The 15,311-nt window shown below is 43.2% G+C and overlaps 1 protein-coding gene across 4 annotated transcripts in view; it reads left to right on the top strand.

Moving 5' to 3' along the window:
* The window catches only part of GLI3 (GLI family zinc finger 3), a 281,589-nt gene that overhangs the window by 209,781 nt on the left and 56,497 nt on the right, over positions 1-15,311 (top strand). For all 4 annotated transcript variants that reach the window (XM_082631920.1, XM_082631922.1, XM_082631919.1 and 1 more), the window contains exons 8-10: positions 5,064-5,277; positions 6,246-6,359; positions 8,640-8,780. In XM_082631920.1, coding sequence (XP_082488046.1) covers positions 5,064-5,277; positions 6,246-6,359; positions 8,640-8,780 — 469 coding nt within the window. The remainder of the gene's footprint in view (positions 1-5,063; positions 5,278-6,245; positions 6,360-8,639; positions 8,781-15,311) is intronic.

The raw sequence follows: 15,311 nt of genomic DNA, 5'->3' as shown, positions 1-15,311 counted from the left end.
ACACACACTATAGTCAGAGATTGAAAATCCACATTTTTCTCATTTTCTGCTTTTTAGAAAAATACAGGACAGATTAACATTTGAATTAATTTATTCTGGCTTTCTTTTTTCTTCCTTTTATAATTTTTCAAAAATTTTATTGGAGTATAGTTGATTTACAATGTTGTTAGTTTGAGGTGTACAGCACAGTGATTCAGTTATACATATACATATATTCATTCATTTTCAGATTTTTTTCCCATATAGGTTATTGCAGACTGTTTTAACTGTTGTCCTAGAAGACTGTTTCTCCAAGTGTTCTGTGAGGAACACTAGTCTCTAAAAACTCCTCCAAACGTTGCTACAAACCATATCAGGGGTGGGACATTTGGAACACACATTCAAGTATTAAACAGTTCCAGGGGACCCCGGGGCTGTATTCCTCAGACTTTATCACCTTGGCACTTCTTTTTCCTTTCCTCCCTAACACTTACTTTTGGGTGACTGTGTTAGCACATTGCTTGGGAAGATCTGGGCCATCTGACACTTTCTAGCAATCTTATCGATTAAATATAGATTAACAGTTGCAAGTCACATTCTTATAAATGTGTGGTTTTAATTATCCCATCTCTCATGTAGTCATCTAGAAGAGAAGTAAATGCTATAAAATTTTTTAAAATTATACTTGATTAAATGTTGAGTGAAGAGAATTCAAAAATCAGAACATAAACTTAATTGCTCTTCAGTTGATCCAGAGGAAAGAACAGAGTGAGCAGAAATGTAAAGACTTTGAGGTCATAAAGCTCAGGTGGACCATGCTTTAGACCAGACTGTGTCCTTCTTGAGAGGAGACAGAAGCGATGTATAAAATTTTTCAACAATGTCAATACTTTGTATTTCTAGGAAATTATGGAACGAATACATGAACTGTTTAGAAAGATTTTTTTTCAGGGCTTCTAAAAAGAGAATTTACTTTTCAAAAAAAATTCTGACCTCTGTAAACCAGCAGTCTGTCCTCAGCTGCTGAAGTTCTATAAAAATGCACAGAGGACGACCTTTGTACTGTTACTACCTTTGTACTGTTTTATAAACATGTTGTCAAATTGCTTTTCTTTGAAGTGACTGTTCTGAGTTCGGTGTGCAGAATAATGGCCCCCAAAGATGTCCACATCTTACTCCCCAGAACCTGTGAATATATGACCTTACAGGGCAAAAAGAATTGTGTAGCTGTGATTCAGTTAAGGGTTTTTGTTTGTTTATTTGTTTTTTTAATAGTCTTCGTAGCAGCTTTGTATGTAATAGCAAACCACAACAACCTGAGACGCAGCAAAAGAGCATGCATAGAACATATAAGGAGTGTACATAGCAAGCGTGCTATACTTAGACTCTAAGATACTATTCAGCAAAGGAAATGATTGGAGCTCAACTAAATGCAGCAACATGAAAAGATATCACAAATACAATTTTGACCAAAGAAGCTAGACACCAAAGGTTACCTCCAAAGGTTACCTCCAAAGTTTACCACGTAGACTTCAACACATCTGAAATTACAGTGTGTGGCCCAGTTTTCCCCAGTTTTCAACTTGCCAGTGGAATCATGCAGTAGGTAATCGTTGGTGTCCAGTTAAGGGTTCTGAGATGAGGAGATGATCAGGTGGCCCTAGTATAATCACAAGGGTCCTTATAAAAGGGAGGCAGGAGGGTGTCGGAGTTACAGGGAATCAGAGGAGGAGGTCGGGTTGAGGTGGGACCATGAGCCGCGGATGGAATCAGCCTCTAGAAGCGGGAAGAGGCCAGGTGCCAGGGATTTCCAGAGAAACGCAGTCCTGCCCACCCGTCTGAGAATTCTGACCTCTGGAGCTATAAGATGGCAAGCGGATTTTGTTTTAAAACAACTAAGTTTGTGGTGATGTGTTGCAGCAGCAGCAAGAGACTCATACCTAATGGGGGTGGTTCGGTCACTCACTGACTCATCTCAAGGGGCTGCCCCATGCCAGGCAGTGTTCCGGGCACCAGGGGTCAGTGGGGGACAAGACAGACCAGAGCCCAGATCCCCTAGACCTTCCATTGCAGAGGGAGGGAGAGAATATGGTTTCAGAGAGCCTCATCCTGCAGTGAGAATACAGGTGTCAAACCACAGAGCATCATGCGGGGGGAGCTGCAGAGGGGGCTTGTTTTGATGGAGGCCTCGGGCTCAGGAGGCCCCTGTGTCTGAGGAGGTGACATTTAAGCTGGAATTTGAGGGACCAAAAGGAAGCAGCTAGGCTGGCCTCTGGAAAGACATAGCAAGTACCGGGATGCAGAGCTTAGGAAGACAGCTCACTTGGGGTCAGAGAGCAGGGGGTGGTGGCCCCGATCCCCTGGCCCCCCCGCCACCGGTGGGAAGTCCTCGGAGGTTCTTTCCACGCTCCTGGGAGGACGGCACTGTTTTCTGTTCTATTTGACATCACCTGCGGTAACTGGTCATCATCCGTCCTCTGCTGCTTCCTTACACAGCTGCGTGGACAGCCCCGCAGGCTGTCAGCCTGACTTCCAGTCCCTTCACAGACGCTGTGACAGAGCCAAAAACATCAATTTCTGTCATCAGATCCTAAATAGGCTTTGTAATCCGGAGCAAGCAGCCTTCCTTCCAGGAGCTGACGGCAGCGCCCACTCTTGTGGGGTGACACGAGGTCTTCCCCTGTGTCCACTGTTGCCCGGCTCTTTGCACGCAGAGGAGAGAGGGTTTCCCTTATGAATAATCAGGGACTGCTAAAAATCGCTGGTCCATCCCGTATGTTCTCATCTCCTTTGGAATCTGATAGTTGACATGGATTTTAGGGAAGGTTTATTCCTGTCCCCTGGTTTGACCGGTGAAAACGCAGCCCCAAAAGGGGTTGTTACCCACGTGGGTTGAAAGCTGTCACAACCTCTCCTGCATGTGAGGTCAGAGACTTTGCAGCTGGGAACGGGGGCTGCAACACCAATGCTGGTCCTTCCTTTTGTCTTCTACTTATTTTTAAAAGTAAAAATCGACCTACCCCGTCTGGCTATTAACATGTCTAAATTGCATTACATACAAAACTGAGGGCATTTTCTGCCTTGTGAAACGTTTTCTCGAATGGTCTGGATTCTTAATTGGGTCCTGACTTTTTTGAGCCCCCCAGTATTGGGCCCCCCAGAATGAGAGGGGTACATGACCCAAGGGGCCCCCTTCCCAAGCCCACCTGCTCGTTCAAGCTCATGAAACTCAGGAAAGACGCATGGAGGTTTGTGCAAAGTCCATACCACATTATAAATACGTGTGTAGTGGGGTCTTTCAGTTTTCCTTTGTTTTTTTAATGAACGGAATAAGGTAGTTACACTTAGTAATACCCATTCACCAAAAGGAAAGGGGGGTGGTGGTTAAATCATTGTGCTTTTTGATGAATGGCTTGTACACCAAAAAATAAATTGGACAAACTGGCATAGAGCTCAGTGAACATGAAATCAGCTATTAGAAGAAAGCTTGTGAACAAATTCTGAGGCAGATATGCATCTTTTGATTAACGCCCTATCAATCATCCACACAGCTACCTTAGCTAAGTCTTGCTGTAATCATTCATGGTTGCTTTCCGAAACACTGGCAGAAACTATAGCGCTGCAGAAACAGAATATTATTAGTGATTTCTCCCTAACTTACTGTGAACAATGACTGTTTTCACCAGGTTTCTGCTCTCCTTTATTAAAGAAATACAATACAGATTGAAAGGAGAGTTCCTCCAAGCCCTGTGAAATTCTCCTAGGGTATTCTTAATGATATTCAGTCTTAAATGGGCAAGCTATTGTAATGCAGGGTTCTCTGAGGGAATAATAGTCATGTAAACCCATTGAAACCACCTTTTTATGGAATGTAGTCAAATGGGCAAAACGTGGAGTCACATTAATGAAGGGAGGATGTCTTCGGCGTTATTACTTAAAGTTGTTGAAATGGTTTGAATTTCGTTATTGTAATTATTATAGTCTCAGTTAATGCGCTTAACAGCAATAGTAATTAACCCACCAGATTGGGAAATTTGCATGAATTCTACCTTTGACTTTGCAAGAAACCCTGATTCTTTCTGGACCTTACACAGCAGGATGGAGAGAATATCTACGTATATATATATTTTTTTCCCCACTGAGTATTTTTTAAGGAAGAAATTTTCACAAATGCCATTACAGTGTTTCATGCATTTTTTTTAAGCCATGGGCAAATTCCTCGAGTGCGCTTCATTCTTTTAAGAGGATTGGATTCCTAAACTACGCTAGTGCAGAGAACGATTTGGCACTGCCTACTAGTCCAGAAATCTTTAGGTGATGGTGTGACTTCCTCAGAACTTCCTGTAGCCTGGGAAATACTCTGGCATAATGAAGTGCTGACAGTCATTAGCATGTATAATGGGCGTTAATAGACATTTAATGCTCCTTAGCTGGCAGAGGGAGCGGATGCTTTCCCATTGGAATATTCCTCAATCAAAGCCCATTGATCACCGATTTCAGCCAGGAGAGGTTAATCCATCAGCTCCTGTAACCAGAGGGCACTGATGGAAATTCTTTAGGTGGCATTCAGGATGAACCAAGCTTTCCATCTTTACAAACAAATGAGTGATATGACAAGCATGGTGTTCAAAACACATTTAACCAATTGATTTTCTTTCTTCTTGTAATAAGATCTGGAGACATATGAAAGCGTGCAGGGTAAGCATAGATGAAAAGAATTGCTCCGTGCGCGGGAACATATGGGATGGGGAGCTGAGAAAAGTACTATAAAGCATGTAGTCACCCATTCTCTTTGTTATATAAAGTTTGTTATTGCAATAAATAGTTGTTATCGAGCCGATGCCTTTTGCTTCCGTTCTGCTGAATTTTATCTCAGGTCTGCGTGTCTGTGCCAACGCCCATGCATGTCCTGTCTAAGCCATCAGCTTTCTCTAGGAAGTTTCGAAATGTGCGTCCATCATTTTTACCTTCTAATTTAAATGCACAGCCCTGATACGATTTGGGGACAAAAAACTAGGTATAAGGGTGCGCTGGTCTCTGTGTCCCATGTAAATGATGGTTTTCCCTTTATTTCCCACCCGCAGCCCTGCCCTGAGCTTCACCTACCCTTCTGCACCCGTGTCTCTCCATATGCATCAGCAGATCTTAAGCCGACAGCAGAGCTTAGGCTCGGCCTTTGGACACAGCCCTCCGCTCATCCACCCTGCCCCAACTTTCCCGACACAGAGGCCTATCCCCGGCATCCCTACGGTTCTGAATCCTGTCCAGGTCACCTCCGGCCCTTCCGAGTCCTCACAGGTGAGAGAGACAGCTCGATGACCTGGTCTGTCTTGGGAATCATAGAGGAAAGCCATGGGGCCACATCAGCTATGAATACGCACAGGCCAGTGGCATCGTCACCACTTCCATCCCGCAGCCTGTGGTCCCAACCCAGGGCTGTCATCTTAAGATTTTGTGCCGTGTGTATGCTTCTCAAGAAACGAGAGCTGCTTCCACTAGAGTCATTTCATCCTCGGTGGAAAAGCAGGCTGCTTGATCGGGCTTCCCTCTGACCCTGTGCTGTCTGTAGCCCATTCAGTCAAAATACATCCCGTGAGCGGGTTGCTGCCATTCGGTCCCTTTCCCCTGCACTATTAGAGTTCGTTAAAGCCTGGATCCCAGCTCTTTTCCTCTAGCTTTAAAAAGCCCCAGGGAGTTGCTACTTATGAGTTAAAAACAAAGAGCTGTCTCATGAATGTATATCCTGGCTTTGAAAATATATATATATATTGGAGTATGATTGATTTTCAGTGTTGTGTTACTTTCTGGTATACAGCAGAGTGAATCAGTTATACATATACACATATCCACTCCTTTTTAGATGCTTTTCCCATGTAGGTCATTACAGAGTATTGAGTAGAGTTCCCTGTGCTATACAGCAGGTTCTTCTTAGTTATCTATTTTATATATATGAATGTGTATATGTCAGTCCCAATCTCCCCTTTATCCCTCCCTCCCCCTCTTTCCCCCTGGTAACTATAAGATTGTTTTCTACAACTGTAACTATTTCTGTTTTGTAAATAAGTTCATTTGTACCATTTCTTCAGTATATCCTGGCTTTGAACACATTTTCTGAACTCTGCTACCTGGAAATAGGAACCATATCTGTCATCATTCTAGTGCCAAAGAAGCTTGCTATTCTCGAATTGTGTGTGTGTTTTAGCTGTGGTCCTGCTCATTGATCAGAACTTAATTTTTGTCTCTGTTCCTGCCAATGTGACCCGCAGAACAAGCCCACGAGTGAATCCGCTGTGAGCAGCACCGGCGACCTAGTACATAATAAACGCTCCAAGATCAAACCCGATGAAGACCTCCCCAGCCCGGGGCCTCGGGGCCAGCAGGTGAGGGAGGCGCCCGGCTCTGGCTCCCTCCAGCCTGGCGTCTTTTCACAGCATTGGCTTGTCTACTGCGTTCTTGGCCTTGGGCGTACCCACACATGTAACAAAAGGCCAGGGCTGGAGTACAACTAGGTTTGTTTCTCCAGCTCAGAAGCAGACACACAAAAATGCAGGCAGCTTTGTGGGGTATAAACTGGAGTAAGTGGGTGGATGTGTTTATTGTTGACCAAGGATGTGAACAGGCTTCATTCAGTCCTTGGCCTTGATCTTGGGCCTGAATTACAAGCTCCTGGCTCTCAGCCTGAGCTGGACAGACCAGGGATATTCCTTATAATGATCATGTTCTTATTTTTTCTTATTTTGCCACTTCCTACTGGCCAGGAGACCCTGCATAGCCAGGAGGGATCCAGCGACAACTAACCTAACCTAAGGCTACTTAGATTCTTGTTCTTTACCCCAAGTCCTGAAAGGACAAGTTTAAAAATTCCAATCTTGTCTCTGCTGTTACTTAGATCCTGAGCCTCAATTTTAAAAATGTGTAGATTCAGACTTCCCTGCTGGCGCAGTGGTTAAGAATCCACCTGCCAATGCAGGCGACACAGGTCCAATCCCTGGACTGGGAAGATCCCACGGGCAACTAAGCCCGTGCGCCACAACTGCTGAGCCTGTGCTCTAGAGCCCGCAAGCCACAACTACTGAGCCCGCATGCCACAACTACAGAAGCCCGGGCACCTAGAGCCTGTGCTCTGCAACAAGAGAAGCCAACGCAATGAGAAGCCCGCACACTGCAACGAAGAGTAGCCCCCGCTCGCCACAACTAGAGAAGCCCACGTGCAGCAACGAAGACCCAACGCAGCCATAAATTAATTAATTAATTTAAAAAAAATGTGTAGATTCTGCTCATAATCCTATCTTGTAGGTTCCCTGGGCCTGATGTGGAGCTCAATGAGTATAACTCCCAGAGATAGGGGTTGGACGAGAGTCTGGATGTCCACAGAATCTGGACCTTGCAATGTTCAGGCTGCTTCAGCCCAAACCTGAGGGTGCTTAAGCCCACGTTTCCTTTTTAGGGAGCACTTGGAAGATGGAATGAATGGGTGTCATGGGTTCTGAGAGCCATCCTTCTTCTTGCATATTGCTGGTTATGCCTAAACACTTGTATACAGCTTTTGCCATCTAACCCCAGATTAGATCCCGAATTTACACACTTAATCATCTCCCAGAATTCTGGAAATTCTTTGTCTTTTCATTTCTGCAAAGCTGCCTTAGAAGACTAGAAAAGACTTTACTGCCAAGCTTTAGATGCTGTGTTTCTTGGGCAGGGAGTGTATGCTTGGAGACCAGAAGGTGAGCCCAGAAGACATCATCCCTGTAAAAATCCACACAGTGCCTCTCATAGCCTCCAGTGGCAGGGCGAACAGAGTTAGAATTAGCAGTAAACCATTTCCCTGGATTCCAAAATAGGAGAATACACCAATTAATATGCTGAAAAGAATTTAACCGAAAGAGCAGTCTTTTGGATAAAGGCTACATCACCTAGTTTAATTGCTTTTCTTAAGAGATGACATCTTAGGTTGTTCTCTCCTTGGTATTCAGGACAGCAAAGTTTGGCCTCAATATCTTACCGACATTCTGGTTTGGACCATTGCTTTTAATCACAAGTTAACAACCTTCAAAGGTATATTGAGTAAATCTGAAAAAAATGCACACAAATGATTCCATCTTTGGTTTCTTCAATTCACAAAACCCAGTTGATAGACTTGGGCTCTATTTTATTTTCCCCCCAAAAAATTGCATCTGGAGGAAGACAAGCCTACATCAGGTTTTTCATTTCTCTTCTCTTTTTTTTTTTTTTTTGCGGTACGCAGGCCTCTCACCGTTGTGGCCTCTCCCCGTTGTGGTCTCTCCCGCTGCGGAGCACAGGCTCTGGACGCGCAGGCTCAGCGGCCATGGCTCACGGGCCCAGCCGCTGCGCAGCATGTGGGATCTTCCTGGACTGGGGCACGAACCCGCGTCCCCTGCATCGGCAGATGGACTCGCAACCACTGCGCCACCAGGGAAGCCCCCTTTTTTTTTTTTTTGAACTTTTTGTTTTATCTTGGAGTAGAGTTGATTAACAATGCTGTGATAGCTCCAGGTGTCCAGCAAAGTGATTCCTTTACACATGTTCCCCTTTAGGTTGTTACATAATAGTGAGCAGAGTTCCCTTTCTCTTCTATCTGCCGTCCCGTTGTGTCTGATTTTGTCCCTCTTTTTCCTTCCTTCCCCACCCCTGCCTTTCAGGAACAGCCTGAAGGGACAACCCTGGTGAAGGAGGAAGGGGACAAAGATGAAAGCAAACAGGAGCCTGAAGTCATCTACGAGACAAACTGCCACTGGGAGGGCTGTTCTCGGGAGTTCGACACCCAGGAGCAGCTGGTGCATGTGAGTGAAGGGGGCTTTACAGCTATGTGACCTTTCCTGCGGGGTCAGCTCCCCTGACCCCATGCTGAGTCAAGTTTCTCAGCTAGCGGCCTAGCAAACTGGAGGGGGCTTGATGACTTTCTGAGAATAAAGAAAACTCAGAGGCACGGTGCTTGACCTGTTCAGTCAGCTAAAGCTGAGTGTAAAATTCAATAAAGTCTTCAAGAGAGAGTGTAATGACTCTGATCCCATAAGCGAGAAAACACTATTTTGAGTTAGCGACTTTGATGGTTATTGAGTAATAGTAAGCTGGACATGAATTATTATTAACCTTTTAACCAAGACCCAGCAACAATCGAAAAAAATCATAGAGGCGGGGGAAGTCCTTTTTCTCCCTCCTCCCTTCCTCTCCCCGACCCTCACCAGCTAAGGGGTCTCCCATGATTTTAGGCGGCAGTTGGTACTTGCTATGAGAAGTGGGTAATGGTTTGCGGTAAGCCATTAGCACAATTTCTTGACTGGAAGCCAATCCCTGAGGGCCTCACAGTTCCATGGAAAAAGCAATATATATTTTTAAAATGTGTCTAATGATGTATATTTTTGAAAACTGCAATGTGGTCCTACTGAGAACCTCACCTCGCCTTCCCACACCAGATTCAGAAGTCTTTCCCTTGCTCCCTTGCCAGTTATTTCAAATAATGCAGGGTACCCCCATCTACATACCTGATTAGCCCTGTTTCCTTGGCCCGTGCTTCATCTTTGTTTGGTACTTTCTCAGGCCAGTAGAGTCTCCCTGGCACATGGGGCCAGGAGCAGTTGAGATGGAAAGGCATTCGCATAATCAAGGATGAAACGATGTCAAAGCACAGGGTTGCATTAAGGCATTAGGATGGTTTGCTATGTGTAGCCCTTTCATAAGCTTTAAATACGACAGCAAATCGGACAGAGTAACTTCCTCGTGACGCCCCCTGCCCCGTCACCTACACACACCATACACACCCCCATTCCATTCTCTTTACTTTTACAGTCACTTTTTATTTTTAGATGATCCATATTGCTTGATAACCCTCCTCCGTTTAAACACTAAGATTATACAATTCCTATTGGTTCTTATCCTCTAATATATGCCACATGCTGCAGTTACATTATAGTGTCAAATATATGGTTTGCCAGGTTTTGAGATCCCTCATATACAGAATGTTTTGAGGGCTTAACATGACCTCAGGGTTTCCCCCCCCCCCGATTTCTTTTTTGATCATGTCTCCTTGTAATAGTATAGAGAGAATTCTAGATTTCTCTGCACAGCAAGAAACTAAAAAGTCAAATGTTTTAAATTAAGGTACATTTCCAGATTTTTCCATGAACTTAATTTGATTCTTTCTCTTTAATTTGATGCAAGTGTTATTTTTAAGCCAAGCCTGATTTAACAGCCTTTTATTCTTGCTGATTGTTTTAATGGAAACCACAGACATTGCAACACTAAAGGGGAAAAAAAAAAAAAAAAAAAGCTTGGAATTTTTCTTTTAATGTGGGGAAATAAACCCAAAGAGGAAAGAATGCCAAGAATACCCTCAGTGATAGAGTAAGTGAACACCGTACATGAAAAGAAGTGGTTGTACAAAACCTGCTGTCATAAACGAGATGCTGCTAGGCACTGCTGCTTGCCTTTTAAAACATCCTTCTGAGAGAGGACACGGTCTCATGGTGCCTTTTCTGTGGATAAGTCATTGCAGTTTCCAAGGAGTGCTGTGATTTTTGTTCAGCTGTTATCAAATGAGGAAGGAAATTCTAAGTCTACGTTTAAAAGAAATTGTGTTCCTCATCAGAGGCCAGTTTTGAGATAACATTTTTGGGGGTTGTGGTTATACCTTCACATTTTCCCTGCCTTATATGTCACATGAGAGCTTTTAAAAGACAGTGGATATTGCAGGTATTTGTATTTAATCTCAGTGGCAAAAGGTTTTAGGTAGGGATGATGCTTTAATAGAGAGATCTGAGTCGTTTTAAGGCAAGGCTGCTTAACCTGTCAACTAAATGGCCACCATGTTGTCTGCTTTATTATAAAAACTAGGAAACGAATTACATATACACCAGAATTTTTTTATTCCAAATTGGCAAGAAGAAATTTGTGTCAGGATTAGGAGAAAATCCCATGTATTATCTTTATGATATTAGTTTTAGTCTGAGATAAATTATATGAGTTAAGTAAACTTAGTTAAGTGAATTAAAAATTTTAACTTACAATAACATAAATAAAGATGCTGGTTTATATCACTTATTCTCTACCTTTTTACTCATCTGACGTGTAGAAATTCCAAATTTGTACGTGTAAATTGATTTTACTTCTCATGACAGACATATAAGTGCCTTTCTACTCACGGTGAATCTGGTGGCTTCAGCAGTGGCCTGGTATATTATTTTTTGTAGACTGAATTAATAGCTAGTTGAAATCCACCTAATTACTTGGGTGGCAGATGGAAAAAAGACCAGTGGCAAAAACCAGTTTTTTAAGGACAGAGGAAGCATGGACTATTTGCATTCCTATGACTCTCCTTGGAGAGAGGACATTTTGTGAATTAGTTGAATTTTCATGCTACAGACGACCAAGAAGCAAGGTGTTAAACCATTCTGATGCTCAGCCTTATTTATAGCCATGACCCATTCTTTTTCCCCCCTCTTACAGTTAATAGAAAGATTCATGATTCTTCATGGTTGTCTATCTAGTGTCTGACAGTCCCGACTGCCTGCGAAAGCAAGTCACTATCTATAATTGATATCCTCCCGTGGAATAGGGTGCTGGCTGCAATTGAAGGGCTTTGCTGAAAGCTCTTAAATCCTGACAAGTTCTCCCCTTGTTCTGGTTCAGTCGCTGAGCTACACGGTTGGAATTCCAGAGTCATTTGAACTTGGTGCAGAAGGGAGACATGTGTTTCGCATTAGCAAATCAGAGTTGAAGAGGAGAATTAGGGACCCGGCCGACTTTGCCCGCCAGGTAGTCTCATTTTCAGCGTAATGCACTCCGTGTTCTCTTGAAAAGATGACCCCATCCCATTACTGTCCGACAGATGGGCTAAATATTGCCTTTGCCTTCTCTTCTCCTCTATTTCAAGCCCCTGTCCTTCTCCCGTGGTGTGTTGATTCCAGGTTTTCTGTGGGGTCTTTATCACTGGGATGTTTAATTTCTCTTCCCAGCAAGATAATTATAATTGGGCTTCATGACTCTCCAGCTAGTATTAAATTTGTCATAAATTTACTTCTATGCCCAGGAGCTAAGAAGACAGATGTATATTTTTGTTAGCTGGTTTTTTTGTTGTACTTTGTCCCCTTTCTTAGTAGCAGTTAAAATAAGAGAGTACGAAGGATATAGAGTAAAAAAATTAATTAAAGTGCTTTCGATTAAGACGGAATTTATTATTGATTTGTCAAGATGCCAGCCATTTCTCTTCCCTTGACAGCTGGAAAGCGCATAGTCTAACATCTCAAAATAATTTGAAAAGTCCACACTTCCCCTTCAATCCCAAATGAATTAGATTCTCTTTTTTGCTGTCGTGCATTATATATATTCCAAAACTCATGACTCTTATATCTGATTCTGAAAGTCGTAGAATATCGGTTAGCCCAGTGTGGTTTCTGTTTTTGTTTTGTTTTGTTGGTTTAGCTTTTTTACTATGTAAAACAACTCAAATTCTGTCTGCTGGCCTTGCTTCTCACAGAGATGAGAAAGGTTTCCAAACCTTCCTGAGACCCATTTCCCTCTTGGATTCATTCTGTCCTGGAAGACAGTTCCAGCTTTGGCTCTTGGATGATTGAAAAATATCCAACATGCATTGCCTGCAGCCCAAGTTAGTCTCAGGTTCTTTGCTTCTGAATGGCATTGTGTGAACCACTGGTGTTCTGAGAGGCTTTTTAAGAAGAGGAGAAAGGAATACATGTGAAGAAAGAGGAATGTGTACCTCGGTGTGGGTCACCACTGCCAGGCGTGTAGTTATGCTTGAAAACGTAACTGCTGGTATCCTAAAGAGTAAAAATAGTATAATCACCATAGCTAATGCCCACCTGTTGGCTCTGTCACTGTAATTCACTTAACTTCTATTACACCAACCCAACCCTTTCTTTCCATTTAAGGAATAACACATATAATATTCTTTCCAAAGGTCTTTAAAAAGTCAAATTATTTTTTACCAGTTTTATTCCCCATCCTGATCCCAGCAGAATAACCTTATCTGCAGGGAGGGCCTTGGCAGTTACACTGTGCGGGCTCTCGTCTCCTGCCTGTAGGGCCGAATGGCAGACAACATGAGAGGTGTTTATATTAGTCCCCAGCTTCAACTGGGTGGCATGTATGTTGCTGTACTCCTTCATTTGTATCTTTTAAACGTGGGTCAAAAATTCACCTTTTTGTACAATGATTAGCCACCTCCTTGGATTTTAAATGCTTTCATATGCTGCAAATTTTGATCTTTAAAAGCATGCTGAAGTTTCTTTTATCAGAAGAACACAATTATAATCACCTTTGCTGCCATTTGAACACAAGTTCTATACATCGGCAGCATGAAAGTGAAAGGCTTTCTTCTTAATATCATAGAGATTTAGATATAAAGGAAGCACATCCAATGTGCAAAGAATTGATGCATCCGTAGAAACACGGGAAAGTGTTAGGATGTGGTGAAGGCATTATTTTCATATTACTACCGTGTTCCCAAATTTGCATTTTAAATGTTTTCCAGCCAATTTTGATCCCTTTGCTAAAGTTGCATTGTATATCTTTACCTAAGAGAAAATGGAGTTTAAGATGTGATTTCTGCCTCCGATAAGAGGCAGAAATAGATTTGTGTGCACATAAAACCTTAAATGAATGAGTGAAGATTTTGATCTCATTTTCCCTACATCGAGTTGCTACTTAATTTAGTGACTCTAATTATTTGGAAATAACTGCATGGAAAATGTAGACGAAGAACCACCAACTTCAAAGCCATCCTTTGACAATCGTGCCCCAAGGGTCACGTTCTTTTTCAAGTTACTGGCTAAATTGCACCTGCAGAAATTGTTCCCATAAAGACACTCGGGAGATTAGACTGAGTGGGGGGCATGGAGGGCTGTGTGGTCCACCAGTGAGAGCCTCCCGGCCCCAGCGGAATTCTGAGTGGCAGCGCCATCTCTGCCCTGACCCTTGGGATGACCTCCCTGGAACCATTTGACCCTTTAGAACGTTATTTTCTCACTTATCATACTGTGAAACAGCCGTGAAAATAAGTGCCGTCCCCCACGTCCAAGGCCAAACAGAGATCACATGTAGGAGGCCTAATGAGAAACAGACAGAGGGTCTCAAAGAGGTTACTCGTCTCTTTGTTTTATGTATTTGTGTTTTGCAGGGTGGAGTGGGGGAGGGGTGGGGAGTGGCGCTGTTGGGTTTTGTGGCCTCTGTGTATTAGCTCTAAGGCTTATTTTATATTCATCGTTGCTGAACTGGGGTGTGCATTTGACCGAAGCTGGAGATCCCATTCTCTTCCCCCCAGTGTGGTTCTAATGGATGGGACTTGGCTGAGACATTTCACCTCCTCCACCCTTGGTTTTAGTAAAAGCAAGGGAAGGGTTCAAAGTGGATCGTCCTTAGGCTAAGGATGGCAGGCAGGTTTCATTTCAGGTACAAACTTACTGGCTGGCAGTCACTTGGGGTGCTGAGCTGCGCTCTTCCCCACTTTCAGCTGCAGAGGCAGGGGGGTCAGGATGATGTGAAGCCTGCCATGGGTGAGGTTTCGCAGCAGACAGGTACTCACTATATGTTTTCCAAAGTCCTCCAACTCTGTAGATAAAGTGCCCTTCAGAACAATGGTGGTTAATTTTTCTAGGGGGTGGTATGTTAATTACTTGAGCAATGATTGAATTATTAAAATTCTCTCTTTACTAATGCTCCTTAACCCATGAATGAAGAACAACAAATCAGTATTTTAAATAAGATATAATGGGTATCGAATCATATCTTAGTTACTTTCTTAAATTTGTTCAGCCGTTTTAGACCCCATGAAATATTTCATCAAAACCTTCATCCAAATAACTGTTTACTGCCTTTTGGGGAGCACTTTTCTATCAAAAGCTTTTTGATTGGTTCTGAATGATACTCTAGATGAGATTCTGGATTCCGCTAATAATTAGTCCCCTGGAATATTCTGTGTGGACACAGTTTATACAAGAGAAGATGATGTCACTTCAGGCTGGGCTGCCTACCTCACTAAAGTTTACTTGCCAATAGCAGATCTTGCTGATACCATGTATCCTCTTGTTTGTCAGCAAAAGTATGAGCTGACAAACAGCAACTCACTAGAAGAGGGCCTGGGTGCAGCCTTCATGCTACCCACTGCCCCAGCTTTGCGGTGGGCACATGCTAGCGCGACTTAGACCAGAGCCTCCTGGAGTGGTCCTTCTCATTGGGAGGGGGAGACAAGGAAACATAAAAGCAGAGTAAACAATGAAAAGTTGGACCTAATGAAGCCATAGAGTGTAGTTGTGATTTTAGGGGCTCAGAAGAGGAAGAAGTGTATGAGGCGTACCCAG

This window comes from Mesoplodon mirus, assembly GCF_964341445.2.
Source record: "Mesoplodon mirus genome assembly, chromosome: 9".
Lineage (NCBI taxonomy): Eukaryota > Metazoa > Chordata > Mammalia > Artiodactyla > Ziphiidae > Mesoplodon > Mesoplodon mirus.
The sequence above is the reverse complement of the archived record's forward strand: the minus strand, read 5'-3'. Positions and strand labels throughout refer to the sequence as shown.